General features: G+C 46.3%; 1 protein-coding gene across 1 annotated transcript; it reads right to left on the bottom strand.

Moving 5' to 3' along the window:
- Positions 1–2,530: 2,530 nt before the first annotated feature.
- Positions 2,531–12,175, bottom strand: CISD1 (CDGSH iron sulfur domain 1). The gene is made up of 3 exons (XM_032191332.1): positions 12,093–12,175; positions 8,735–8,940; positions 2,531–4,543 (listed from the first exon to the last, which is right to left on the bottom strand). Exons 1-3 carry the CDS (start codon positions 12,121–12,123, stop codon positions 4,454–4,456), a joined length of 327 nt encoding a protein of 108 aa, XP_032047223.1. The 5' UTR covers positions 12,124–12,175; the 3' UTR covers positions 2,531–4,453.
- Between the last annotated feature and the right edge of the window lie 1,054 nt (positions 12,176–13,229).

Here is a 13,229-nt window from a genome sequence, read left to right as displayed (position 1 = left end):
ATGAGCGAAGTGGACTGAATTCTCCTGTGCTGCAATGACATAAGCCTGCTGCAGTTTTACCAGCTTCAGGAAGAATACAGGTAAACACTCCTCTTTATTACAATTTCACAACTAATTAAACACTTTACAAGGATAGGCATGCACGAACATTGGCCTGCTAACAGGGGACCCACGGTGTAAGCATACGCTGCTTTCTGTGCAGTCCTGCAGCATTTCACAAACTGGGGAGGGAACACACACGGTAAGCAGCAGAGGTCTGCCCGAGGCACATAACCCCGCAGGCTCCAAGGGAAAGATTTTGGATAACAAATTAGCCTCATCTCTGGAGCTAATGAAGAGCCACTTTGTACATCTTACACTTCACCCTATTAAGAGGGATAATGAAGTGTGACACATTGTCTTCTGTGCTTTGATTTACCCCATTGATACTACTCAGCGATGTTATGTGGCATTAAATCTTCTCTAGCTTGCTCCTCGCTGCCCCGATACCCATCCTAAATTAATGATGGCTGGAGGAAAATGGTCGTTCTCCTCACAGTGCAGAAGAGTCATGCTGACACCGGGAAAAGACAGCAGAGCAAGCCTGGCTGCACAAAACTTTTTGGGGAACGGTTATCCAAAGCTGCCCGACTTAATACATGACAGTGTTTGTAGTATCTGACAGTGTCAGTATCTGCAGTGACAACAGAGGAGGCATTTGGTCTTCTCAGCAGGTCCGTGGGATGTGTCTGACCGGCCCGAAATAGCGATGCTGAGCCCCGATGAACTCAGGCTGGTGGCAGCCGCGCTGGGGCCCAGCCCCACCACCGACGTGCCGCAGGGACAGCACGCCCTCCTGCCCGAGCCAGCCAGGGCCATGGGTGGGTTTTATCAGCCTTGAAGGCAGCTCAAACAAAAGCTAAGACCTGTGTGCTCAGGATGGGGAAAGAGAAGCCAGCTGACAAGGTTTCTTTGCCGTACCAATGTTTGGTTTCACGCCTACGTGGCTACCCTTCCTGCTATTATAAGATGTTCTTCCGTTAGCGCAGTGAGCAGCGATGATACAGCACTGACTCACGTCTCGACGTCTGTAGCTGGCTGTATCACACTTCAAAGGAAAATCCCCGGGCAGCTGCTATGCGATTCTCTGGCATAAATTTCACAGACCCCAACCTCTGCTGCAGGCTGCCCCGACGGCCCCAGAAAGAGGCCCCAAGCCCCTAGGGTATCCTGAAGATTTCAGGAGGGTCTGTGGCCAGCTCTGCTGCTGGGGAACTGGTGATAACCACCAGTTCCTGGATTGAAGCCTCCGTGGATGAAAAGCTGCTTTGTGCCAAGCTTCTTTCTGCAGCACTCTTAGTTCGATACCTGGGCTCAGACAGGCAGCAAGCTACTGAAAAAAAAAAAAACATAGACAGATGCAAATATAAAAACCCCTCCAGAGCAGCACTCTCCACGTCGAGCCATACCAATCGCACAGCGTTTGTTTCCTCCTAGCGGGAGAGCGTGTGATTGCAGCGCTGCCCTCCGCCGCTGGAAATGAGCCATTAGAGTAATGGTGATAATTGAGCATGCAGAAAATACTCTACAACCCACAGCTGCCTCCTCCTCAACACCAGCAATTCCAGCAACGCTTTGGTATTTGACATCCAGACTCTTTTGATGAGTGAGACTTGGCTGCTGCAAAATCAGTATTTTTCTTTGTTTCACCTTCCACTGAAAAGTAATGATGTGAGTAGAAATATACTCTGGGACAGGGATCCTTCACTACTTTCACTTGTACCACAATTGTGTTTCAATCTAATGTGAAAATGCACATTTGCAGAAGAATTTCTTGATAGTGTAAACCTGGCAAAGATCTAACCAATTCGCTTCCCCTCCTAGAGGTTATTTGAGGAAAACACTGAGTACCAAATTTCAGGGACCACTAGAGCAGGTAAGCACTCAGTCATACGACTATAACCTATTCTAGTAAAAAGGCAGAAAAATAAAAGTATTTTGTGGAGCTCACTAAAACTACTGGCAAGTTTGTTTACTCACGTTCGGGTTCTCTCTTTTCACTATCAAGTTTAAACAGACCATGCATGCAAGTAGCAGGACCTTTTTTTAGGTACAGCAGAGAAAACTGTATGTGCACTGAAATAAACTCTACTTCATGTCAACATTTGTAAGTGTGACACTTCTCCAACACAAACTCACCAGGATGTAAACCAGCAAAGACTGCTTCTGCATCCTCTCCTCTTGGGAAGAAGCACTTCTCATGAAACCCTCTTCTCTGACACTCAAGCACCCAGAAATGTTTTACAAGCAAACTCCAGGACTCGGGACATTCGTCTGAGACTTCGGGACTTTATCTCTTAAAACACGACTGTAGTTTTCATGGAACATTTATTCAAGAGCAGCTGGACTGGGCTGCTACCAGGAAAAGAAGACTCAGAAGGAAAACCCAACCTGGACACAGGTTTATGATTACAGCAGCATGATTTGTGGTGCAATTCTCCCCAGAAAGAAACAGCACACTGACGAGAACACAGACAACACAGCCTTGAGGTTAAGATGAACTCAAATGTGTATTTGACAAAAATACAGAAATATCCAGTGCCATAGTCTAGTAGTACAGAAATAACTTTGTTTTGGATAAAACAAATGTTTTTGATAATTTAAGGTTAAAACAACTTTCTATGTGCATCAGTACTTGGCCAAGTAAAAAATATCAAGTACCTTTACAGTCAAGACAGGAAGAAAATGAGACACTAAATATATTTGACTGCAACTTCTTGCAAGTAGAGGTCTCTCCCAGACAGTCGTTGCCCCCTGCGTTGCACTCCACCTGCACACAACTTTCCTTTACTTCTGTGCTACGTTCTCTACTTGCTGTGCCTTCTGCCAAAGTTTGAACCGCTCAGCTAAGACCTCAGCCTCTGAAAGTCTCACATTGAGAATATGCAAAATGTTTTCTTCAGTTTTAACCAGCTGTACCGACCACACCCTTAATAAAAATAAAACCTCTATCACCCCAATCATCTGGAAGGATCTTTAAGGGGTCCAGGTTAAAATTTCAGCTTCTTGACGAGGCCTTTTCTCTAGCTCTGAGGTAGTCTCTCCCTCTGGACATTGGACATCACGCAAGCTGCAATTATGCTAGTGGACCAGGTTTAATACACAACTGCCCTCTGCCACCACATTCTTTGGGTTTTGCTTTGTAGTAATTTGCACACTGATAAATCAAAAGCTATTTATGGAAACCAACATTACAGCCATTAATGCAGCTGTGTCAGATGAAGCAGACAAGTGGCATACAACAGGAGGATGAGTTCTCATCTCATCCTTCCTTTTCCCTATGTTTCTAGCTGCCACCAAAGCCTGTCTGTGTCTGTTCTTTTGGTAAAATTAGCTGATCCACATTAGCAGTTAGCCCAGGAAGGCAGGAGCTATTTAAGACACATTGAGCCTAAGGGCACTTAGTAAAGGTGTGCCTGCTCCCTCTGCAGGAGGAGGAAGAGTCCTCCACAAGCAGCTGGAGCAATGATGAAGCAGACAGTAACAGTGGGTGGGTGGGGTTAGTTTTTATTTTAGCTTCTGGGATAAGTCAGCATAGCCTCCCTGTCCTGTGGTCTGGGGAAATTAGCTCCACTGCTAGAGAGTGCAAGTGAAACTAAGGCTTTCTAGCAGCAAAAAAGAAAAAAAAGGAGAAATCTGGCCACTCCTGCCCACCACTCTGAGCACTTCGTGTCCTTCCACTCATCTGTTACCACAGCTCTCACAGAGACCATCTAATCCTACTTTAGACACAGGGCTGCTGTTCCGGTAGTATGTTTTCCACACCATATGGTAGTAGGGTCAAGTTTCAACAGGGCTGTTAAATCAAAGGTGAAGCTGCCCTTTAGCCCCAGCTAGCTACAAGCATTTTACATTTTCTGTTCAGAGCAGTTTTAAGTGCCTTCTTTCATGGAAGCCACGCAGAATGGTAGTGTTATAGGCCAAACGGGACATCTGCAGAAAACGCAGCATGATCAGAGGTTAAGCTGCATTTTGGCACCGTGATTTCTTTCCTGCCGCTGCCTTTTAAGTAGAACTCTATCCAGATCCATGACTTTCAAACCTCCCCCAAATTTTAAGATCTCCCTTCTGAATATTCCTTCTGCTGAATGGCCTCAGAGTAGTACACATGTATTTGAAAATACCAATAACTATTTTCTCAGGTACATTCTGTGTGTCATTTTAGGTTCATACTCAATGGAAGGGTACACACACTTTACAGGACAAAAAATTAAACCATGACTATTTAGTAAATTATGCATTGTAGTGATTAAGACAAGACAAGCACCAGAAAAAATACACATGCTGAAGCCTGATGTATCTACTACACTGGAAAGTCTTCAGTGACATGACAATGAATTTGTGGTTTTTCCCCCCAATCACAAGCGAGCAGAGGATTTGTCAGACATTCATTTTGTAGCTTCCACTGTCCACTCTACGCCTCCTTCCTCTTGATGATCAGCGGCCCAACATTGTCGCCAGTTTCGTCGTTGTGCTTTGTGTGCGAGCCATCGCACAGTGGGAACTGAAATGAGAAAGAACAAGCACATCTAAAGTACACCCACAGCCAGAATTAAGAACCCATGTTGAGAAGTTCATCAGAACGTCTCCTCGTTAAATCCACCCTGACTGCAGACTGTCACTTCTGCACCGGCACTTCAGGGCTTCCTGAAGTTTGGCTGGACACCGGTTCTGTCCATGTGAGCTCCGAGTGGACAAGGGGCTTGTTATGAAAACAAAGCAACTCAACTCCACGCTGTTTGGTGTTCCAACTTTGGGCCAGCACGGGGAAAACGCAGCCCGAGCTGACCTTCAACTGTCACCTGTCTGGAGAATCCTGCTCTCAGCCTTGCCCCACACTCTGTTTTCCTGAGCAACAGCCAGAGCTGAGCACAGCTACAGATGGTAGGTGGGGAGAGGAAAAGAAATGGGAACAAATCCTGATTTTTTTTTTCCTGGTTTTCCTCGGCATATGATAAGAAAAGGACAGCTTCCCTGGCTCATCTCTTAGTTGAGAGACACACCAGGAGATTAGTCCTGCCTCCAGATGGCTAGTGCCAAGCTTTCTTTGCTTCATCCCGATAGGGCTAGCTTATCTCAGCGACACAAAGGTCCACTTGCGCAAGCTGGATTCTACATCAGGATTCTGACCTGGTGATGGAAATAAACCGCACTTCCAAAAGACATGTTTATTCATCAGGGGCTTCTAAGGGCAGCTCTGAGGAAGCAATGTGAAGAAATGTTTGTTCCATTAAAGAACTGGAACAGCCTGGCCGAAGCAAGACCCAAAGGGACTCCTTCAGCCAGCTGTAACTGCCCAGCTCCTGGGCTGCTCTCAGGAAGTCTTTTCATCTGCAAAAGCCAAAGGACATTCTGCAAAGCAACAGGGGTTAGGTCAGACCCCATCGACTCCCAGGGACGAGTTTTCAGGGCTGTGCCTCTTCTGCAGAGGACACCCTAGAGACAGTGACTTAAATCACACCCGTGTTTTGCATTCGGTTTCTATTTTTTTTGCTTAGAAGTTGCTGGAATCAAAGTCAGACATTAAGCTTGTGCCCCTAGCACACAATATCCCCTCACAGTATAGTCACCATCAGTCTTTGACACGCCGTTGATCCCAATGTTCATGCCCCAGTCACAGCCTTAAATAAAACTGATGCCCCATCATCTGGGCTTAGCTAGAATAAAAGATTTCAAATGGCTGCATGAAAGCAACATAATGAAGACAACAAACCAGTAAGAAACGTTCTCAGAGTTCTAAAAATAAAGCCACATGCCTGTAGGGTAGGGTGGGGGCAGGCCAAGAGGTGAGGGTTTTTTAGTGTTTGCTTTTCACAGTTACAGAATGTCAAAACCCATGCTATAAATGGCAGGTGAATTTTCCAAATAAAGACCACCTCCTATCCCCCCCAAAACTGGAAAATACTCATGCAAGCTGATTCATGCAGGGACTTTTGAGTCAATCAATTATTTTTGACTCAATGAGGAGGTACTGACAGCCACTTGGCAAAAATGAGGGCAAACCCAGGTGTTTCCAGGCTAGCTGTTTCTCCAGGCAACACCAGAGACTATCGGTGTTCTTAGGAGCACTGCTCCAGCTTCCACCAGACACAGAACATCTCACGTGCCCCAAGAAGGCAGGCCCAAGGTCCAGCTGCAGTGACATCCCTACTTCAGGTGACAAAACTGGCTAAAACTTGCTATAAAGCAAGATAGCAACAGTGGTCAAAGCTCAAGCCCGGAGGGAGCTGTGCAGTGGTCTGGACAGCTCAGCTCAGCTCATTTCCCTTGGCACTGAATGGGTTTGTTTCTTCTGATATTCTGCAGCAGCGTTCCTCAACCTGCAGCCTGGGGACTACACCCACCTGGAAGACACAGACTGCAGGACGTTGCAAATAAACAAATTAAGATCCCCCCCCTTCAGCTCACAAGCACAAAAATGTAGAAGAAAACAAATGTTCTAACTTTAGACTAATTACTGTTTGGTTTTAAGACAAAACCCTTGCTTCTGCAGTGATAATTTTCAACAGTGGGGTTTTCCATGAAGCGTAAGCACTGCTATGATGTCCCTGATTAAAATCCTCATTATTAGGCAGCAGCAGAAGAAAACAAGTGCCTGCAAAATTTTCCACTGAGCTCCTTAATGCCTTTACAAGACCTTTCAGAGCAGAGTTCTAGGAACAGGCTCATTATAAGGCAGCCCCCCTCTACTTCCTTTTAGTGTCCAATTACAGCAACCTCAGCAGGACAGCACGTTCCTGAACTGACAACACCCCGCAATATATGGCAAAATGTAATTAACCAGAATTTTATTTCACACAACCAAGATAGAATCAAGCAATAACTAGAATAATTGCAAGAGCTGCAAACCTTAAATCCAGACACTAATTTTCCCTTTCTGTTTTCTAGAGGATGAAGCAGAAAATGTAAACACGGATGGTCAGCTTAGGATTTTTTTATTTTATTTTATTTTTCTGGTGAAAAGCACTGAAGGAGCTGCGTACAGTACAACATGAGTAAATCTGAGTTTCAGCCTGAGTTAAACAACCAACTGCAGATACTTACACCTGCCTTTTTCCTCTACCTTTTTCTTCTCTGAAGTGGTTGCACTCAGGGCCACTTCCAACTCTGGGATGTTTGCTCTCCGTTGAGATTTAACCCAGAGACAGCATACACGTGCATACTACCTGCATGCTGCACAGCCAGCAGCACTGCATCTAAGTGCACACACCTCCCCACTGTACTATCCTACTGTATGCAATTTGGTCTGTGGAGCACTTGTGGCCATAGGGGATAAAACAACCTTGCTTTTTGGTTCGGAGCAGAGATGACAAGCCTGCCTCCACAGGAGTGCTTCGAAAATCCAGTCTACGTACAGCTACAAATGTCTAGGCTTTATCCTCAAGGTGATGAAGCTCTGGCAGCAGCAGGAACCCAAAGGTACAGTACCTGGAGAATGGCACACCGCAGCCCGACTGGAGCAGTCTCGAGGTATGAGAAGCCTGGCACTGAACTGGGTTTCTAGGCTGCTGGCCTCAGTTACCTGGCTTTGAACATTTGTATTATTTCAGCCTCCACACATTAGCACCTTGACTTAAAAAACTGCTCTGAAATATATGCTAGCTGTACGTGGACCAGGCTACTCATACAAGCCTCTTTCTCTTATTACAGGCCCTAGAACTACTGCTACAGACACACTGTAGAGATCTCGGTTGCTTCAAGTGTCTCACATTTCTATTTCAGATTTAAACCTGCCCTTACGGTGCCATTGAGTAGCTAGGTTGTTATGCTGAACGCTGATGTGAGGCAACTCATGTTGCCAACTTCACAGGCAAGCAAGTTGGACAGACCGATGCCAGGAGAGACTCTTCATTTCCCAAAAACAGTCTCCAAAAGTATGCCAGCATGATTTCACTGGTTCTTCCTTAGGATTACCCATAGAACTATGAGCTGCAAAGCTACCTCAAGTCCATCTTTCTGCACAAGCTTTTAACCACAATGACTTCCTTTTAGACTACTCCCATCACCACTGGAAACCGTTCACGGCTGTACTGATTTGTGAGGCAAAAGGCAGCTATCTACGGTCCACAGAAATACTGCACAAGTAATTCAGGACAGAACAGCAGCGCCAGTAACACCATCTGTGCAAGTAAGGGTCTTCCCAAACCAGTTCTGCACTCTCCCTGTCTGTGTGATTTAACGGTGAGCTCAGACATGGCAAGTGACCATTTGACACCAGCCCCTGTATACCAAGAGACTTCTGGATGGGTTTTGGTCATTCACACCATGAACTAGCAGCAAGGAATCTTCTGACAGAGGAAGCTTCCAAATTCCTCCAGTAAAAGGCATTTAAGGTCCTCTCAGCCTGTGGCTCCTGAGCGCTTCTTCACCTGCCAGCAGACCAGTAATTTTGGATGTGTGTCAGTAGCAAAATGCAACCTGTTGTTCATGACTCATTGCTCTATACAGCAGCTGTCCTTTCAAGCTGTTTGCTTCTTCAGAGCTAAAGAAACACTGCTCACTATTAGTGCTGATCTGCAGACTTTACTCTCCCTAAATCTACATAGGATTTTAAGGATTCAGTTACTACTACATCTCACTGCAGAACAGCTGAGGTGAAAAGAAGTTAGTTTCCTCTCCATGAAGCAGTCTGAAAACAGTTTTATTGAAAGATGCACGCACGTCAACAAAATGGGGCTATTTTTTCTTCTCTTACCTTCTTGGATCTCCAACAGCGACAGTACACAGCCTTGTCACCCAGATCTTCCATATCGAATGCATGGACTACCTTGGGGTTATCCTTCTGGATATGGAGATTCACCATTGCTTTGCAGCACTTGTCTTTAGAGAGAAATTTTTTGTAAGCTAGATACCCGACAGCAGCTGCTCCAGCAGCTAAGGAGACTGCAGCAATCCATTCAACTAGAAGAGAAGCAGAAAAAGAAAGAGCGTCAGGCTTTTGAGCAAAACATTCAATTCTATTAAAGCTACTCAAAGCAGTAAATATCTCTGTGCTCACAACAACACCTCCGTCTTTCCAAGTGACCTTTCTGTTCTGTGGGAGAAATGCAGGATTTTAGAACAAGAACATTTTCTCTTGATGCTCAGCCAGCTAATTTACTCCCTTCCACTGATCAGAGTTCTCCTTCACCCCAGTCCCTTCCCTGTAACATCAACAACCCAAACAGATCCCTCAAGGGTATGAGTACTGAGTAATTTATTTTATTTTTTTTAAACACATGCTATAACCAAAAATTTCCGAGCTGTTTGGCAATAGGGAAGTTATTTAAAATATTACCACTTTATAACAGTAACAAAAACCAGCTTAGATTAAATCCCTACTGAGGAGTACAGGTAAGAACACAGATCTGAAGGGATTATATTTAAGAACAATAGCACAAATTTAACTGGATTATCCTGACTCTCTGAAATACAACCTCCACTAAAACAGTTTTTTTCCACCACCTCCATCCTCACTTTTTCCCCACCTCTAGTTATCGCTAAAAACTTTGCAGTCTCAATCGCTCATTTTAATGTGCTTTTCTGCAACGTTTTTTCCTATTTTTTGTGGCTCTATTGTTTTCTCTCTGTCCCATGAAAACACCCTGGACTTTGGCCTAATGGTTCAGACCATCTAACAACAGTACATGGAATTAGACAAACACTTGTATGCTGAAATGCAGTCCCAGTAAGATTTGGGAAGAGGGATGGAGAATCCTTGCTATGTGCCTTACTAAGAGAAAAAGATGCATAAATCCTTGAAAGTTTGTTTCCTTAGTAAAAGGAAGCAGAGGAGACCAGCACATGCTGACACCTCCCCTGCAAGTGAGTGACAAACCTGCCCCGTAACAGGGTGACCAAGTTAAAGATGGTTTTCTGCATTTTAATATCAGATGACTGAGAGCATGTTTCCCTGCTCAAAAACTTCTTAAAACAATAAAAGACCCAGAGAACATACAGTGAATTCCATTTTTTTATACCCATCCAGTGAGTTCTAATTTCTTTATCTTCCCATTGCAGACTAGCATGAGCAATGTATTAATTGTGATAGTATAGGGTAAGAACTGAGGAGGTGAAGTTGAAGAAGTGATTCCATGAAAGTCAGCGTTAATTTCGCAACACAGCCCAAACCAACCTGTCAGAAGCAGCAAGGTCTCCCAGGGGAAAGCACTACAGCCTGTAGCACCCTTTCCCCTTCCTGCTCAAGCAGGTTTCCAGGAGCCGAGAGGGGCTGTTGAGGGCAGGAGGCACCCAGGCAGCTCAGGGACAGGCCGGGTCTGACAGGTTCAAAGCAATTCCCCAGAAAATGTGAAGTGCAGCTACGACGACGGCCAGGAAGACAGAGGTATTGCCCAGAGCGGGCACCAGAGTACAAGATTCTGGCCATAAAAACACTTCTGTGACTACCAGCTGAGCAGGAAGGTCTGCACTAAAATTCACTGTCCTCCAGCACATTCAGAAAGAGCCAGCCTGCACATCTGCAGGTAACCCAGACCCCTCTAACCTTATAACCACGCACAGTGCAGTCAGCCCAGCAAGCAGAGATCATTAATTTAGAATACCTGACATCTTATTTTTAATTTCTTCCTTACTTCTTTTCCTGAGGCCCAGATTCATCTGCTACACAAATCCAAACATTTAAAGAAGCCTATCCATTACATTTCAGCATTGGCCTAATAAATGTCCTTATCTGAATTTATAAATGGAATGTCTCTCTTCTAATGAGATCAGCCTGCAAAGTTTCCAAGGTAGCAAGTCATCTTGTCAACCGTGTTTCACAAATAGATTTGGAAAAGCTGGAACGCCCGTTTAATCTTTTGAACTAAATCATAAACTGCGTTTGCGAAGGAAAACAGTTTTCAGAACTTTTAAAGTACTTTAAACGCTGTCTCAAGAGGCCTCCGGCACCAATTCAACAGTTTGCTGCCAAGCTCCTCCGTGCACTGCTTGAAGAGGCTCCTTGATACTGACGTGCAATGTCAAGTTTCTTTGTCTTCTCTCATTTATTTTTTTTTAAATAAGAAGATTAAGAGCAACATCTGAGATATTATTAAAGAAATCCTCACTCTGGTGTAATACAAAAACTCAGTGTCATAAGTCACGACAGAACAAGACACTACAGGCCCACGTAACATGGGAGAAAATTTGCTTCAATGCTATAATCACTACACAATGGAAAAGGCTTGGCTGGAGCTCCAGAAAAATTAATACACGAATGAAAGAAGGGAAGATAGAGGTAAAGAAATAAACCAAAGTCCAAGGAACGCAATCCCAGGAGAGCAGAAATAAACCAACAAGGAAAAAAATAATCAGAAGATAACAGCAAGAAGCCAATAACGAGAATTTAGTTTCTCCTCCATTCTTTGGGCATACTCTAAGGAACAATAGGGTTGGATCACACGGCTTTTCCTTCCTCCACTCCCTCCTCAGCCCGAAAATTACTCTGGATGTTTCCAGATATAGACAGCAGAGGCACTTTTAGGATCTACCAGAGAGCTCGGACACGTTATCAGCAGGACGAGCACGCATCTGCCAGCTGCGCTGCCAAGCACACGGGGAAAACGAAACGCTCTTGGCTCCCCCGGCAGCACACAGTCCTGGCTGCCACATGGCTCACTTTACTTGCCCAATTTTTAAGCTACATCTGCTGGTTAAGAAGTGCTGATGGTATTTAGAAGTTGCCTATGGAGCAATGACTCCGTATATGAAAAACTCGGTCTTCAGAGGGGCTCCTAAATTTAAAGTCTCGTTCTCCTCCCTTTCTTGTCAATGAAAAAAATTGCTATTGCCCAGGCTTAACAACCGGGTAACGGGACTGGAACCAGTAACGGGACTGGCAATGCCCAGTGCCACCACACACGACACCGCCGCCCGCTGAGGGCAGAGGGGGGACGCGAACCCGCGGCCCCTCAGCGCTGCCCCCCCCCCCGCCGCCATTTTGTCAGCGGGGGTCCGGCGGGGCGGGGCTGCGCCCCCTCCCCCCCCTTCTCCTTCCCCCCGTCCCCTCGCGTGTCGCCGTCCCCCCGCGTGTCCTCGCCCCGCGTGCCGCCGCCCCCACGCGTGCCCCTACCCACCCCGCACGCTGGAGTTCTGCCCCAGCCCCATGGCTCCCGCTCCCGCTCGGCCGCCGCGCAGGGCACACGCAGCTCCGCGCCTGCGCCGCCACGGCCGCCCGCCCGCAAGATGGCGGCGGGGACCGCCCTCAACATGGCGGCGGGGCCGGCCCTCTGAGGGGAAAGGGGGCTTGGAGCGGCCGAGGGGGGCTGGCGGGGCCTCGAGGGGGCTCTCGGTGAGGGTGAAGCGGCCTCTGGGGCCCGCTGCAGGCACAGCAGGGGTGGTGGGCATCGCTATGGGGACGTAGGGCTAGTGGCCGTGGGTGCTGTGCTGGTGTATGGAACTCCTGGTTTTTGCTGTAGAGAAATGAACTGAAGAGCAGTGCCTTCAGAGAAATAGCCTTTTATGCCCCACATGCAGGTATTGAGAGTCTAGGCCTTTATTTGAAAAAGTAACGCCAAGAGTCCTAAAGGACTTGTGCAACTAGGACCTACTTAACCTTATGAGCAATAGCCTTTTATACCCCGTACACCCAGGTATTGACCTGAGAATCCAGCTCTTTACTTGGGGAAAAAAAAAGAAAAATAAATAGTGCCAGGAGTCCTCAAGGACTTGTGAGGCTGGGACCTACTTTTCTGCCTGTTAAGCAGCACACCTCTCCTTTTTCTACCCTACAGCATCTCGGATGCAACATCCATCTGGTACTGGTGGGTGGCTGCAGTTACAATAAAGCCAAACACAACATCCATCTGGTACTGGCTGCAGCTGCAGTAAGGCTAGGGCTTCCTGCAGGCTAGCTGCTTGTTCTTCATCCCCTGCCGTGCCTGTCAAGGACGTGACCTTCAAACACCTTTTCATAGAATCATTAAGGTTGGAAAAGACCTCCAAAATCATCTGGTCTAATCATTCCTCTACTATCAACATCACCCACTAAGCCATGTACCTAAGCTCCACATCCAACCTTTCCCTGAATACCCATAGGGACGGTGATGCCACCACCTCCCTGGGCAACCTGTTCTAATGCCTGACTGCTCTTTCTGAGAAGAAAAGTCTTATTTCTAGCCTAAACCTCCCCTGGCGCAACTTGAGGCCATTCCCTCTAGTCCTATCACTAGTTTCCTGTGAGAAGAGGCTGACCCCCAGCTTCCTTTCAGGGA

The sequence above is a fragment of the Aythya fuligula genome, chromosome 7 (genome assembly GCF_009819795.1).
Source record: "Aythya fuligula isolate bAytFul2 chromosome 7, bAytFul2.pri, whole genome shotgun sequence".
In the NCBI taxonomy this organism is placed as follows: domain Eukaryota; kingdom Metazoa; phylum Chordata; class Aves; order Anseriformes; family Anatidae; genus Aythya; species Aythya fuligula.
This window is presented reverse-complemented; position numbering and strand designations above follow the sequence as displayed.

Bases quoted from the DNA above. Each gene is read 5' to 3' on its own strand.
- CISD1 (XM_032191332.1), bottom strand. From the start codon at position 12,123: ATGGGGCTGGGGCAGAACTCCAGCGTGCGGG. The intron at 8,941-12,092 runs GTGGGTAGGGGC...CTTCTCTTCTAG, and splicing joins GCAGAACTCCAGCGTGCGGG to TTGAATGGATTGCTGCAGTC. The intron at 4,544-8,734 runs GTAAGAGAAGAA...TTCTCATTTCAG, and splicing joins GCTGTTGGAGATCCAAGAAG to TTCCCACTGTGCGATGGCTC.